Source organism: Maniola hyperantus, chromosome 6 (genome assembly GCF_902806685.2).
Source record: "Maniola hyperantus chromosome 6, iAphHyp1.2, whole genome shotgun sequence".
In the NCBI taxonomy this organism is placed as follows: Eukaryota; Metazoa; Arthropoda; class Insecta; order Lepidoptera; family Nymphalidae; genus Maniola; species Maniola hyperantus.
Window position 1 is genome coordinate 5,985,972 of NC_048541.1, and position 16,203 is coordinate 6,002,174.

The window sequence follows — 16,203 nt, forward strand, 5'->3', positions numbered from 1 at the left end:
CTAAGTAGGTACTTACTACCTAGGTATTAGGTACTAGACGATTTCTGTAAATTTAGCATTTAGGAGTAAGTAGATAATCAGGCTCTTGACCGTTAGCTATTAAACCTAACTGGACTGACCTGTCCTACTATTTTCACTTACCTACCAAGATTTACTATGATTATTTTGATGTTAGTGATATTAGCCGGGACTGACGACGCCAAATTCGCCTCCAACACTCCAAAGTCTATAACCCATCCATTTATTGACTTGAGTCAAAGTTGCTATACTTAATAACCCCTACTTTTTTTTTCAGAAATTGCACCCAAGCGAAGCCGAGAGGGGTGAGCTAGTGTATAAAATATAGGTACCTACCTACTTATAACACGTAAAATTTAACTTCTCACGCGCCATTTTAACTTTTTGTGCCAAATTTCATGTCAAAAGTACGATTTTAATCCTTATTGGTGAACCGTACTTTTGACATGACAGTTGACCCATAGAGTTAAAATGGCGCGTGAGGAGTCATTTTTTACGGACTATACCTATTGTTTTATTTTATGACGATAAATGTCTTGTAATAAAATTATCTTAGTCACAGTGAATCTGTAGTTTCTCTCAAATTTATAGTGAAAGAAAAGAAAGCACCGCCCGCCCCGCACGGGAGCTGGTCGTAAACATAAAAAAGTGCTTATGTGATGCTCGTTACAGGGGCTAAAAAACTAGTAGGAGAGGAACATAATGTAGTAGCGGCCATAAAAAGTGAATGCAGTGCGTGCACGTGGAGTGCATCGGGGGTGCGGGGTGCGGGGACCAGCGAGGGGGTCGCGGTCGCACGGGAGGGGCGTGGGGGTGTGTTTATGCCGAGGGGCGGCTGGACAGCGCCGCGCCATCGCCAGTGTTGTGGTAGGTTCCACTGAGCGCGATCGTATCGCGCAACCTTCACTATCAATCGCGACTCCGTAACGGCGGCCACATGTCAATGTAACGAATTATCGCAACTATTGTTCCATACCGATTAAAAAGACTGTGAACACATAACTTCGGACTTTATTTCATATGGTGAAAATAAATGCATTCGTGAAGTTGGTGTGAGATGGCCTTATCGTTTCAGTCGAGCCAAAACTCCAGAGGTTTGTACAAAAACTATTTTCAGTGTACTTAAAGTTTAAGAGCATATGAGTAGTTTCAAAGTTAGCGGTTCGCGGCATGCGTGTGGCGGGCGCGGCGATTGGGCGAGCGCGGCACACATGGTTTATTTGCATTCGAGAGCTTTGCAGATTCAGTGAACCGTAGTCCGTAGCGAGCGCCTCGCGTCGTGCTACGAGACGCTACCAAAACATACACACGTGTGTAGCGCCTTGCTACGAATGTTTTATTATTCGGGTTTGTTTAAATTAAATTGTTAAATTATGCAGTATAGAAGTTGCTTACATAAATTATATTTGTATGGATAAAAAATCATATTATGTTATTATCATCATGAACTGAATCACATAGAAATGGACGTTGTGAGTACACATAAATTTAAATTACTATTATTATTTTATGCTTAATATTTAAATGGATTTACATGTTAATTGTTATTAATTAGGGCTCATAATAGCACTAATGTCTAAAGTAAATCACGTTAATAACCAACCTATTACCACATTACCCGTAGACCGTAATTAAACGTTTTCTGTACAAACTTATTTTTTCTGTACAATTATAATATGCTATCCAAGTACAGCTCAAACCTAGAAAACTTAGATTTTGCGATGCTCTCTAGGTAAAATAAACCGTGTGTTTAAATTTATATAAAATAAATAAACCGTGAAACAAAAACAAAAAAATGTTCCTTTGTTTTGGTCACAGCTTACAAACTATTTTATCAATTGTTGTTTTCAGTATTTGTTGTTTAAATATAGTATGTGTAACATATAATATAGTAAGTATATATAACATATAATGAAAGAAAGAAGACTTTCTTCTTTCTTAAATAGGTAGGTATATAGGTACCTAAGTACAATGAAAAGCTGACTGACTGACTGATCGACTGATCTATCAACGCACTGCTCAAACTGCTGGACGGATCGTGCTGTTTGGCATGGTAGCTATTATGCCGTAGGTAAGAAATAATTTTTGGTAAAATAGAAATTGGTTTAGTCCATGCCGACGAAGTCGCGAGCATAAGCTAGTTCTACTTAAATAATGTAGGTAATAGACAGGGTACCTACGTGCTGTTTTTGTTACCAAGACAGCAACTCGCCAATATTATACGCCTTAGGTACTCCGTTACCTACCTATATCTAATACCTAGGTATACTAAGTATTTATAAGAAAATAATTCAAAAGAATCAGTACCCTTATTATAAATGCGAAAGTGTGTTTGTTTGTTGGTTTATTGGTTTGTTGGTTTATTGGTTTGTTGGTTTATTGGTTTGTCCTTCAATCACGTCGCAACGGTACAACGGATTGACGTGATTTTTTGCATGGGTATAGATAAAGACCTGGAGAGTGACATGGGCTACTTTTTTCATCCTGGAAAATCAAAGAGTTCCCACGGGATTTTTAAAAACTTAATTCCACGCGAACGAAGTCGTGGGCATCAGCTAGTCGTTTCATAAACAAACTCAACCAACCATAAAACTCCAAAGTAACGTAAATTCAAATTTCATCATCTCAAACCCATCGTTGCCCGCTATTGAGCACTCAAAACTCAGCTTTGAGAATGCGAAGGGTTTAGGCCATACTCTACCACGCTGGGTAAGTGGGATTTGGTAGATTTTACATACCTTTGAGAACATTTTAGCTACAGAAAACACTCAGGCATGCAGGTTTCCTCGCGATAGTTTCCTTCACCGTTAAAGCAAATGATATTTAATTGATTATCAATGCAAATAATTACGAAAAGTTAAAAGTGCATGCTCAAACCCTGGACCCTCCCCCCGAATAGTTTTAACCACTAGGCCATCACCACTTTTAAATTCAATTACATATACCTACATATTTGAATTCCACCTTTATGTTCACGTCTAGACATTGTAGCGTTGTCAGATATTTTTAGCCAAGTCGGGATTTTGGAACTTTTGAGTGAAAGAAAGGGATTCTTTCGCCAAAAGCGGGACATGGTAAAAAAACGTATAATATAAGCAGTAGTTTTTAAATATTTATGTTTTTAATTGAATTCAAATGACGTTTACGTGACAATAGATAGCAAAAATAGCCATAGAAATAATACTTTTAAATCAGATTTACATTAATATCATTCAATAGTCGAGTCTTGTTCGTCTTCTGAATAAAAAAAACAGAAATCAAAATCAAAAAAGGTTTACACATTCGAAAAAATGTCTTTTCAAACAATAGTCTGTGGAGTGAGTGTTACAAATTGCAACTTGCATAAGCGAATTATTATTTAGAAGAATTACTTATTCTTGATATTTTTGTGAAGATTTAACTCCTTTAAAGTTTCCTTTTTCTCTTTAATAAAGATGAATAACTCTTTACAGGACACAAATGTTTACAGACAGCACGCCTGCACGCACGCGTTCGAGTTATCCCCGAAAAGCGGGACTGAGCCTGTCCCTTGCGGGACATTTAATTTTGATATAAAAATCGGGACGTCCCGACCAATCGGGACTTCTGGCAACGCTTTAATACACACCTACCTAGTCTGATTTCTGTTATCCTAACAGCACCTAAGGTACCTATTAGGGCCACAGTAGACACGATGCTTTTGGCATCAACGATGGGCATTTACATAGGTACTTAATTGCTTTTCAGAAGCTCGATACCGCGATTGAACGCCTCTCTCGTCACACTCCAGCGATCAATTTTATTAATTACTAGATGATGCCCATAAATTCGTCTGTGTGGATTTAGGTTCTTAAAAATTCTATGGAAACTCTTTTATTTTCCGGTATAAAATGCATCCTAGGTCCTTCCCCAGGATGCAAGCTATCTTTGTACCAAATTTGGACAAAATCGGTGCAATTGATAGGCCATGAAAAGCTAGCCAAAAGACAGACAGATAGACACACTATCGTATTTATAATAATAGTATGAATATGATTGTAATACAGCGATCGAATGTAGACAATCCTGAAAATGCGATACAGCATCGAAACAATCGCTGAGAAACGCGATTTTGCCTATTACAGCGATCGAACGCAGAAAGTCGACAAAACGCGATGCACCAAAAAAAAAAGCATCGCGTCTGCTATGGCCCTTAGGTAATTTAAGGTAGACACTCTTAATTTAGGGGAAGCCAAACAAGTTTCGGGTGGTGTGCACGGGTTTTCACTCAACCCTAAAAGGCTGAAACCATACCAACTCGTAATCTGTTCGTTTCGGTGTTCACTTACATAAGTGTGGTCTAAATCCTATTAAGCTACCTTTACAAAATTGGGTTAATGGATTTAGTATTTACCCTAATCAAGACGTTTCATGTTCTATCCTAAATTGTGCAAAAACAGCCAAAGCAAAAGACAAATTGTACACATGCTTATGTAAAACTAGCTTATGCCCGCGACTTCGGCCGAGTGGACTACACTTGAGTAACCGCTAAGGGGGTAAAATAATTCAAATCACTTAATGGATCATCATTCGATCATTTAATGGATGTAACAGTTCTTGCAATTCACGAAGGCTAGTGAACTTTACTTGCTGTAAAGTCGTTTACATGGTCATTGCGTAAGTGTGCGTGCATGTCGGACCTATACCTACCTATATTACAAAAAGTTAAATTGTACTCTATTTGACCACCATAACTATACTCTACTTTAATCTACCATGTGGAATGGATAAAAACTCAATTTAAATCGAATTTATGAAATATTTATTTATATTACTACCTAGGTATATCCATAAAATATTTCTTCTTCTCAATCGTTCGATCTTGACAGTGGTCGTGGCTATGAATTCTTCACTGCTGTTCGTGCGATCTCCCTCCAGCGACTTCTGTTGGTGGCATTATGTGCACACACGGAGTCCACCTATAGTTGGGGAACGGACTTAATCGGATAAATATTTAGGTTTGTATAAAAATAGACCTATAGTTACCTACCTACTCATATCAACATAAGTATTATGTTTTCTAAATAAGTAGGTACACGTTATGTGTTTAAATATTAGAAAAAAGTATAATAATATAATATATACATAAATAATTCGAGGCGTCGAATTAAATTTATACATAAGTAGCTAAAATTTAAATAAAATGATAAGTGGTTAGTGCTTTAAATAGGTCCTAAGAAGTTAAGATACTTTGATGTTGGTAATGGGTATAAACTTCCTTACAAAAAAACATTTGAGGTATTTATCAGAGAACCCTTGCGCAAAACATGAGTTATGGAGTGGTTGCCGCGGTTGAGTCCATAAAGCGTATTGACTATGGGTTATTGACAAATATTTATGGCGTATAAAGAGGGGATAATTACAACTCTTTAGCACATAAAAAGCGGTGCGGAAGGGTGCGCCGTAAGGTAATGTTCAAATTTATCGCATACTTTTTCACCCGACGGAGACTGTCCCTAAATAATAAAGCGATGGAGGCTATTCACTACTGCGTCGTGTTTACAATCATAAGTTCACGTTTTTAACCGACTTCAAAAAAAGGAGGAGGTTCTCAATTCGTCTGAATCTTTTTTTTTTTTTGTAATGTATGTTCCCCGATTACTCGAAAACGCCTGGACCGATTTTGAAAATTCTTTTTTTGTTTGAAAGGGTATACTTCAAAGTTGGTCCCATTTCAATTTGGTGAAGATCTGATGAACATCTTCGAAGATAGATACTGGAACTCCTCAACGGATAAGAGTAAATTGCTCGCGATCAGTGTAATAGCTTAGTAAACAGTAGATTTTTAACCAGTCATAGCATAATTCCATGGGGCCACTAAAAATTGTGAAATAAAATTTTTTTACAAAAAAAATAAAAACCGACTTCGTTACACAAACACTAAAAATTGAAAAATAATTTAATTTATTACCGATTATATTATGTATACAAGAGTTAATATAGTTCCATAATAATATTTTTTGGGGTCGGTGCCAATGAGGTGCCATTGTGGAGTCCCATAAAAATATGAAGTCTAGACGATTCGCGCAGCTAAAGCTAATTGGCACCGGCACCAAAAAGTATTATTATGGAACTATATTAACTCTTGTATACATAATATAATCGGTAATAAATTAAATTATTTTTCAATTTTTAGTGTTTGTGTAACGAAGTCGGTTTTTATTTTTTTTGTAAAAAAATTTTATACATTATTTTTAACCGACTTCAAAAAAAGGAGGAGGTTCTCAATTCGTCGGAATCTTTTTTTTTATCATTTTCATGTTAAATGTTAAAATCCATACTAATGTATTTTATTTTTTTATAATTTTTTAGTGTTTACCTACACTTCAAGGAAATTACTAAATAATTTTAAATACATATCAAAAATTGCGTGACCGGCACGAATCGAACCTGCATCTTCTGGGTTCGCGCCCGATGCCTTGACCATTCGGCCACGGTCTCGCTTACTGCCAGTGACGAAATTGGTGATATGTATGTTAACTCAGTACTGAAGCGACTGTTTTTGATATGATTTTGATTTTGATTTTGATTTTTGATATGTTTTTAAAATTGTTTTGTAATGTATTTTAATTTAGATATAAAAAAATCTATGTAAATATGTAAATAGTATTTTGAAAGACATAAAATATTAAACCAAACTAATGTTATACTTAAAACTTAGGTAGGAATAGCAGCAATCACAGAATATGATATTTCCTCTGTCGATGACTCTACTAGTCTGTTGTACACTAGACGTTTATATATTATCTAATCTGTTACAATGTAATCCATAGGGTTTCTAATGAAACCTTAAATTAACTTAAAATATGCGAAAGGCATGCCAGTCACCGTAGTAAGTAGGTATATGTATATTATATTATAGTAGATACCATCGCAACTGTCCAAGTTGCGAAGGTATCTACTATAATATAATAGATTTTCACCGAAAGATTTTCTTTTGTCATATTAGGTATGTGATTCAAAATAAATAATCATGAGCTCATACCAATAAACCTGAGCGAAGCGAGCGCCAATCATTTTATTATTTGTCTATATCTTTGCATGTCTCTCTGTACAACAACTGTACAATCTTGTAGCACGTAAACGTAGATACATAGGTAGGTTAGTTCTTATCCCGGTAAATCAATAAAACATAAATCCACGCAGACAAAGTCGCGGCTTGCGGGCCTCACCTCATAGTATTATAATAAAATAACGGCTATGATATATGTATATTATTATTTTTTATTTAACGTAACAAATCTTCAGTGTAATTTTGTTTGTCATATAGAATTGGATTGGTCATTACGTCATATAGGTTGGTCTTCATGGCTTAATGTAATGGAATGTTTTATGGTCTCTTGGAACGCTATACAAAGCCTTCGGCATCTTACTAATTATGAAAATTATATTATAGCGATGATACCTATGTATAAGTATGATTTAAATATAAATGACATCAATAACATTAGTAAATATCCATTAATTTAACCTATTATGATTCGATATAATTTTTTACAATGTAGATATGCACAATAGAGAAATCCATTAACTTATGTTTTAGATTCTAGATAATCAAAATTATGTTACGTTGAAATTAGCAAAATATGTAACACCAAATGCATACATTCAACAGATATTTGCCTAATAGGGTGTCTTGCTCAGAAGTCTAGTAGGTGATATTATAATTCTAAACACAAGGGCGCGCTGTTCATCCGCGAAACAACGAGAGGAATGTTATTAAAAAGTTATGGGATAAGCTGGTGGTACGTGCAGACTCTATCCAATCATAAACTTTAAGTAGATCCTGCAACTCAACCTTACCTGAATATTTTACAACTTTTGAAGACGCCTAAGATGTTTCATGATTTTATCGATTTGGCAGATGCATTTCTAAGTAGGTAGGTACCTACTTAGGTATTAGATAAAACACAAAGGCGCTGTTCGACTGCTGCGTATACGATGTGCAATTCGGCACATTTTAGCTTCGTGAGTCTGTTTTTAAGGTTCCGTACCTCAAAAGGAAAATCTCTCTATCTCTATCTTCTTCTATCTCTCTCTCTATAAGTTTCTATTTATTTATACAGAATATTTAAGTACTTATTGTAATATTTTTAATACAGAAGACTTCCTACATTAAGAGGACTCAAACTTTTGTCAACCTAACTTCCAAAATTTTACATAGGTACATAGATTTTTCCAGACCTTTATCTAGAGTTTCGCTACAGTCAAATTTAATTGTCCGAAATTAGTTTGGTTCAACTGTTTTCTTTTGAATTTATTACTGTTAGTACATATCAAGAGTTTTTGGTATTAGGTACCATTTACCTTCCGATTGATAGCTTTTCTACCAAAGTAAAAACCCCGCCTTGATGAAGTCATTTTCGCACAAATTACGGAAGCAATCTTTAATTTTTTTGTCATGCAAAGAGCGTAAGTAGTCTTAATATCTGGAATACTTATGTCTACTCATGCTAAATCTAGATAGGTATATTATCTACGTGCAAGTCGTAAAAGCGCAAGCGAAGCGAGCGCAAATTTTGTTCGCAATATTGCCCAAAGAGGGCGCATTTTTGAGTAGGTTTCAGCGGCACGGTGTGTTTGCACCGTTCGCATCTCCCCTGGGCTGGCCCTGGTAACAGTCGTCGAGAAAAGCTACTAAGTACTAAGAGATTAGGTAATATTATGAGACCACGTTGCACGAACTTAAATGGATGAAATGGGCTGTGGATCTGATAGGTATACCTACTCTTAGATACCCACCTGGCTCTAGCAGGCGTAGGTCTCAACAAAATACGTATAATTAAATTAAACTTTCATCATAACAAAATGTTTTGCCTTCGTAAATTAAATTCAGCGACTGGATTCTAAGCCGGTCCGAAATTAATTCCACGACTACGTAGATAATTGTAAGGAAGGCGCTTCCCTCCTCGCCGCGCAACGGCTCTTCACGCCTCAAGGAGAACTTTCAATTATGATTTTGTCTAATTTTAATTAAGTGCTCTCAAAAAGGCTTTTCTTCGTCGAAATTAATATTTGAATATAATTTGGGTGGAGCGCGCGGGCGAAGTTTGCCGTTTCAAGAATAATTAATTCCATTACAGGAGGTAAGTGGTCGGAGCTGGATTGTCGCTACCGGCTATGCCTGTCCACTGACTTAATAGAAAATGTCAATCTACAATAACTCATTTACTGTTATTAATTATGGACTAAGAGCCAGCGCGTGCCAGCCCTTCATTATTTTATAAAAGCTGAAAGTTTTTCTTCGTATTATCCTCAACGCAGAGAAGAACGATCAGTGATTTTGAAATTTAGATCACGGCGGCTTTGGAAGATAACAGGTAATTGAAGGTCTAAAAAATCTTACGTCTAATTTTAAACATTTTCTTCGAAATTAAAATAGTATTAGAAATCACGTCATGCATTGCCAGACACTTAGTATAGTGGCAACCCCCTGCCACTGCCAGGCACCCTTAAAGTTTAATAAATTGTTTGGCGGGGGTGCCCACGACACTAAATGTCTGGCAATGCATTACGTGTTTCTAATACTAAGAAAAAAAAATACTATTCTTTGACCTAAGATTTTTTACATCTTTATCAACTGTTGTCTCCCAAAGCCACCATAATCCAAACTTCATAGTCGCTGATCGTTCCTCCCTGTGTTGGGGACAGTACGCAGAGAAACTTTCAGCTTTTATAAAATAACGAAGGGCACGCGCTGGCTCTCTCTCTATTACCTACTGTTTATTATTGTTTCGTTTCAAAGAACAAATGTTAGTCTGTAAAAAGGATAAAAGTCCTCAGCAGCAATTTGCGCAACAGGTCGGGACGGAAGCGACCTGCACGGCGGCGGCGCGGCGTGATTGCGACCAAATGTTTCCTCCGCCTCGACTGACATACATTTTTTGCTATGGTTTTTGTCACTCTCACCGATAAGTGTGCTATCGATAGGATTGGGATGCCTGTTAGTTTAGGATAAATTTTAACCCGCGACGGAAGTGATCGTAACCGACTATGTAAGATTACCTACCTGTATATAATATCATGTATAGTTACCTTATACCTACCATACTTCTTATATTACTACCTACTTAGTTATCCTATACCTAGGTAAACATAGAGTCATGAACTTTACTCTTACATCGCGAACCTCTTACAAATATTGCCATAGATGTTAACTAGTGACCTACTTAGGTACATTGTCCAAATTCATAAGAAATAATAGATATGTATTACAAATGAGAAAGTTTGTAGGTGAGTGTCTGCCTGTCTTAGTACCTTTCCACGGCTCAAGCGCTGAGTTGATCTTTAGTAAATTAGGTAAAGGAATGGCTTCATCCTGAAGACTTTTTATCTCGGAGAATTAAAGAGTTCCTACGGGATTTGTAAAAACCTAAGTCCAAGGTGACGAAATCGCTTTCGTCAGATAGTTTTTTTTAAACTGTCTTACTGACCACTTCGGTACATCCTACAAAGTGCAGCTCAAACTGCTGGGTTAAGAAACTTCAGATTTCGCATGTACCTATATCTACACTAAGAAAGGATTTTCAGAAATCCCACCCTAGCTACATAGTTGTATAACAATTTTTAAATCAATGTAACTGTATTCTTGCAGGTGTATCGGTAAGGTCGCTGTCAAGTATGCGTGAGGAGTCCCTGCCGATGTTGGCAGAGCGACTGCTTGCGAGTCGAGCGGCTGCCTTGGTGGCAGGGCTGCCGGCGGAGCTGTATTCGGGAGCGCTGCTGGCCGCCTGGCCTCCGTCGCCGCCCGCGCCGCTGCTGCCGCCGCCCGCTCCCGAGATCGAGCGCGCTCGCAAGCGTCGCCGCACTCCCAAGCTCGACGAGACCCTACCCACGGCGCCACCGTCGCCGCCCTCCTCCGGCTCATCGCCCGGCGCCGCTGATCCCCCTCGAGATAAACTCTTCACGTGTAAAGTTTGTTCGAGGTCGTTTGGCTACAAACACGTTCTCCAAAATCATGAGCGGACCCACACCGGCGAAAAGCCATTCGAGTGCGGCGAATGTCACAAGCGCTTCACGCGTGATCACCACCTAAAGACACATTTGCGCCTGCACACCGGTGAGAAACCGTACAGTTGCCCGCATTGCCCTCGTCACTTTGTGCAAGTTGCGAATCTAAGGCGACATCTTCGCGTCCACACCGGGGAGCGTCCGTACGCGTGTGCACGCTGCCCTGCCCGCTTCTCCGACTCAAACCAGCTGAAAGCTCACGCTTTAGTGCACGAAGGTGACGCGCCATTCGCCTGCCGCTGCGGCGCCAGGTTCAGGCGGCGGCAGGCGGCGGCTCTGCATCGATGCTCGGGCGGCGGCTGCGAGCCGGACACGCCCAGTCCTCCTGCGGCCGTCGCCCCTGACTGGCGCTGGGACGAGTGGCCCGAGCAGACAGAACCCGAAGACCTGTCGCTGCCGCGAAGGCCGGCCACGCCGGACTCGCCGACCGACCTGCGCATGCACTCGGCGTAGTGGACGCGTGCGTCGGGCCTAGCGCCTCGCGACGCTGAGCCGGTATACGAGTTCCTCCCAAGTAGAGCCGCGTTGAAGTCGCAATATTTTGACGCTCCCTCGTTCGCTCTTCTTAGAATATTCCATTTGTAAGTAACATAAAAGCTCCATTTCGTAGTGTTATTTATATTCAGTTTTGTTTTTTGAACAAACTGTAACGGTCACCTTTTTTGCCAATTTTCTGGGTAAGACTACCGATGCAGTCTCGTTAGGTAGTCAGATTTAACAATAACTTTTTACGATTACAAATTTGCAATATTCCCCATAAAAAAACACCTTTCATCCATGTTACAGTTTAGATGTTTATTGTCGTACCATTTGCATAATCGCAGGCAGAGTAAGTGCAAAAACGAGACCATTTTTTGTGCTTTTGTTTCGCAAAATAGAAAGAACATGTTGCACAAAAGATATTCTTGATTTATTATGTTTTTGTTCTTGTTGGGATAGAAAAACGCGTTCAACATTTTATTGATCTCGAATCGATGTCCTCCCTCACGCTCGGCGAACGCTAACCGGAATACGCTCGAGACGGAGAAGGCCGCGACATTGCCTCATTATTTCAGCTACAATGGCTAGTTAACAATTGCTGATTATTATTATGTATTGATTCGGTCGGTAGCTCCGCGCTGCGAACAAAGACGTCACTGTTGCGCCCTCATCCACTGCGCCTTGCTTACAAACACTCACTTCTCAATTACCCTGATTTATTTTTATACATCACGTTTTCTACAATTTCTACTTTTTGTAGTATAAGTACTTATTTTATTATTTTTAAAGTATTTTATTTGTTTAGTTACAAAAAGTAGACCGTTGAACAACTATAATGCCTATTCTTCAATATAATGTCTCGATAGGGGACTGTTATATATCAGAACTCAAAGGAGTATTAAAAGTAGCAATTACTGATGGATGGAAGTCAGTTCGGAGCGAGCGAGATGCGACGAAAAAGGATAAGTCGACCAAGCACGGCAAGCTTCTGTAAATAATGCTCTCTATAAAATTATTTATTAATTATCCGTTAGTTTGTAGGAGTTTATAGATTATTTTAGCTGTCGTGAAAACGATTATTGTTAAAAACTATGTAAATATTTATATTGAGATGTTGCGTGGACTTTTTGTCTCGAACTGTGACCTAACTAAATGAAGTCATACATACAATTATAATCACACACTAGATAGGTACATACACATGGGCGTCGCCAGGATTATTTTCAGGCAGGTCATTAGACATTCACGTCACATCAGTTAAAGTCAAATCCAAATCTTGTGGTTATCTGAATATGGGAATTGGAACACACTTTTGCGTTGAATTGGGTCAATGTCTAATAAGTCCTGAAGACGCTGGTCTACAGATCTAAACGCGCGGCCTTACTGACCTGTGCAATTCAGATGCTCTGAGTGCTCACTACTTACTCATTGGCCACTTCTCAATGGTCAGAAAATGGTACAGAAAGAGTCTGAATTCATTAACAAGGTGTTGAAATTTAGCTAACAACAGCTTATAGACGCTTTAAATTTTTATTGAATCAATTGGGGCCGATTCTCTAGTACACAATCTCTAAACTAAACTAAATTAACAGGTCTAAATCTAGAGCTTTCCTTTTCCGCAAGCAACATTATGAAAGGGATAGCAATAGATTTAGACGTGATATTTTAGTTTAGTTTAGAGATTGATTGTATACAAAGGAATTAGCCACAGTGACTTACTAATATTTTCTGTGTACGTTTTCATAGCATATGCATACTCTTCTTGACTTGTACCCTCCTCTCGGTCTCCCATGGTAGCACCTGCACAACTAGCTGTGCATAATCAGTAGAATTCCATAATTTATACCTACACGCTCTGTTTTACCTGAAAACTGTAGTAAGTCTCTGAGTAAACCCTTGTAAAGCATAGAATAGAAAAGTTTTCATTCAATACTAACATTTTAATAAAAAACTTTAGAACCGTCAAATGATTCTACCACTGCACTAGTTCGAAATAACTTATATGTACGTACCTACCTATTTCGCTTAGATGACAGTCCAAGTCCATGCCGCATCTTGTCGTATGTAATAGAGAGAGAGCCAGCGCGTGCCAGACCTTCCTTATTTTATAAAAGCTGAAAGTTTATCTCCGTATTGTCCTCAACACTGGGAGGAACATATGTTTGGATGTTTGTTTGGATCATGGTGGTTTTCTAGATAACAGGCAATAAAGGTGTCAAAAATCTTACGTCAAAGTAATTCTAATTTTTTTATATTGTCTTCGGAGTAGTAATAAGAAATCACGTCATGCATTGGCGGATAAGTACTTAGTGTCTTGGGAATCCCCGCCGGACACCCTTAAATGTTAATAATTTATTAAACTCTAAAGGTGTCTGGCAGGGGTTGCCACCATAATAAGTGTCTGGCGATGTATGACGTGATTTGTAATACTATTCTGAAGAAAATATAAAAATTAGACTTTATAATTTGACGTAAGATTTTTTACACCTTTATTACCTGTTATCTCCCGATGCCACCATGATTCAAACAAACATCCGAACAAACGTTCCTCCCAGTGTTGGGGACAATACGCAAAGAAGCTTTCAGCTTTTATAAAATAAGGAAGGTCTGGCACGCGCTGGCCCTTAGGCCATAAGGTGTTATGATATAAATATTACGCATTTTATCGAGCTGCGCCATTTCTATTGTGAATTATGATTATTTGTTAAGAAAAACTTTCTTAGATTTACAGTTAAAATATTTAATGTTAAGTAGATATTTGTATATAATATGAGGCGAGAAGATTTAATTCACTATATAAATGGGCCGCGTGGTACCAAAGTTGTACCTAAACACAGCGATATCTTTACGAGGTGTGTGTAAATGAGCATTATTGCAATTTGTTCTACGGGTATTAGTTTCCTATTAGGAGTATAGTGTGATTATTTTTTAGTTTTAATCTAATTTAACGTCCTCGATAATTGTTTTGAATGTTTTAGCGCACATGTTCATACCTACTTAATGTATGAACGTATTTAAGCAGTAGGTACCTATTGATTGTTGATTATTATTATTTTATTTCTCATTAGTCTTAAGAGTTCATGGAATTAAGGGTTTTCTCTAGTGTTGTATGTCAAAGTATACATAAGAAGATATTTTTCCCAAAGAAATAATAGGTACAAAAATAAATACATATGTACAAATATAAGAAATCGTTTAGAATACGTAATTTCATTGTTGCAATGTTGTAATTATACTATCGGTAGTTAGCGTAATGTTAGTGCTGTGCCATTATCTACCTCATCGAGTGGTGACACTGTGCCAGGGTAAATAGCCAAAGTTCTTCAAATATTTTCTATTGTTCACCTCTTTTGAGACAACGTACAATCGACAGGTTTATGGAACCTTATCAGTAACGTAACATCGAAGAAAATTTTACTGTTTAAGACTGACATATTTTATTCATTTCTATGAAACATAATTTTATTAACAGACAGTCACAGTATACATACTATTTCTCTTCCTCAAAGAAAACAAATGTGTTTTTTGTGATGGTATAAAGATTTGCAATCGATTTGAGTTCCTATTTTATTGATTGAATATTTTTTTAATATATTGTTTTCTTGCGAATTCGTTTATATATTGGTAGTTAGTAAATAATGGCTTCATACCTACTGTTTTACCAGTTATGTTTTTTTGGCTTCTTTCATAGAAAATTAAATTGTGATAAAACTTGAAAATCTTCTTTAAAAAAGTATCTACTGCCATTCATTCTAAAAACTACCTCATATTCGGAATTCAGGTGTTCTTTACAAACCTACATTAACTTGATTTTAACTGTTTTACTTGTACAAATTATATATAGGATATGGATGTGACATACTTACTTAGTTATGTTACAACGAATATAATATATGTATTTCTTTATTCATGTCCAGTACATAACTATTCAATAAAGAGATGTTTGTTATTTATTTTATCTTTTATTGTTGAATATCCCCTATTCTTCGGTGCGTACTCAAATATTGACAGCCAAAATTACCGATTCCTACTTAAATAGACATCAATGTAGGTTTATTTTTATTTTTGAACATAAGTTTACTCAATTTTAGTAAGTTTTATCTTTAAATTCATGCATCATGCATGTCTAATGTTTGTGGTCATTCGTTCGTTACCGCATACCTACCTAGCTACGTGGCGAAGAATGCATGAACGTTTCTGACATAGCCACATGCTGACAGTCTTGACTCCTTGAGGTCATTTTTAGCCTTATTATAGAGATTACGAGTACATTTTTTATTTGATATCATTGATATAGGAGGAATGTCTTTGACACTAAGTTCTATGACTATAAGTATAGATATAGTCCGTAAAAATGACTCCTCACGCGCCATTATAACTCCATGTCAAAACTACGGTTCACCCAAGGGTTCAACCTTTAAAATAAGGACTAAAATCGTACTTTTGACTTGAGGAGTTAAATATGCGTTAAAACAGATCGACAGTCGATACCCATACATGAGTAAGTATTGCGACGCAGAGAGGAGGCAATTGCATCGCCACCCATTGAGAGTGGTGCACTTTAATAGGTACGAGTTCATTTAACTCAACAGTGGTTCTGTTGTACACTATTATTAAAGTGTGTTTGTTTGTTGGTTTGCCTTCAATGTGTTTGTTTGTTGCTTTGCCCCAATCACG

At 37.5% G+C, this 16,203-nt stretch overlaps 1 protein-coding gene across 1 annotated transcript; it reads left to right on the top strand.

The window, feature by feature from the left end:
- Positions 1-940: 940 nt before the first annotated feature.
- Positions 941-11,499, top strand: LOC117982956 (protein krueppel-like). Its single transcript, XM_034969399.2, has 3 exons — positions 941-963; positions 1,066-1,112; positions 10,631-11,499. Exons 1-3 carry the CDS (start codon positions 956-958, stop codon positions 11,497-11,499), a joined length of 924 nt encoding a protein of 307 aa, XP_034825290.1. The 5' UTR covers positions 941-955.
- Positions 11,500-16,203: the final 4,704 nt, after the last annotated feature.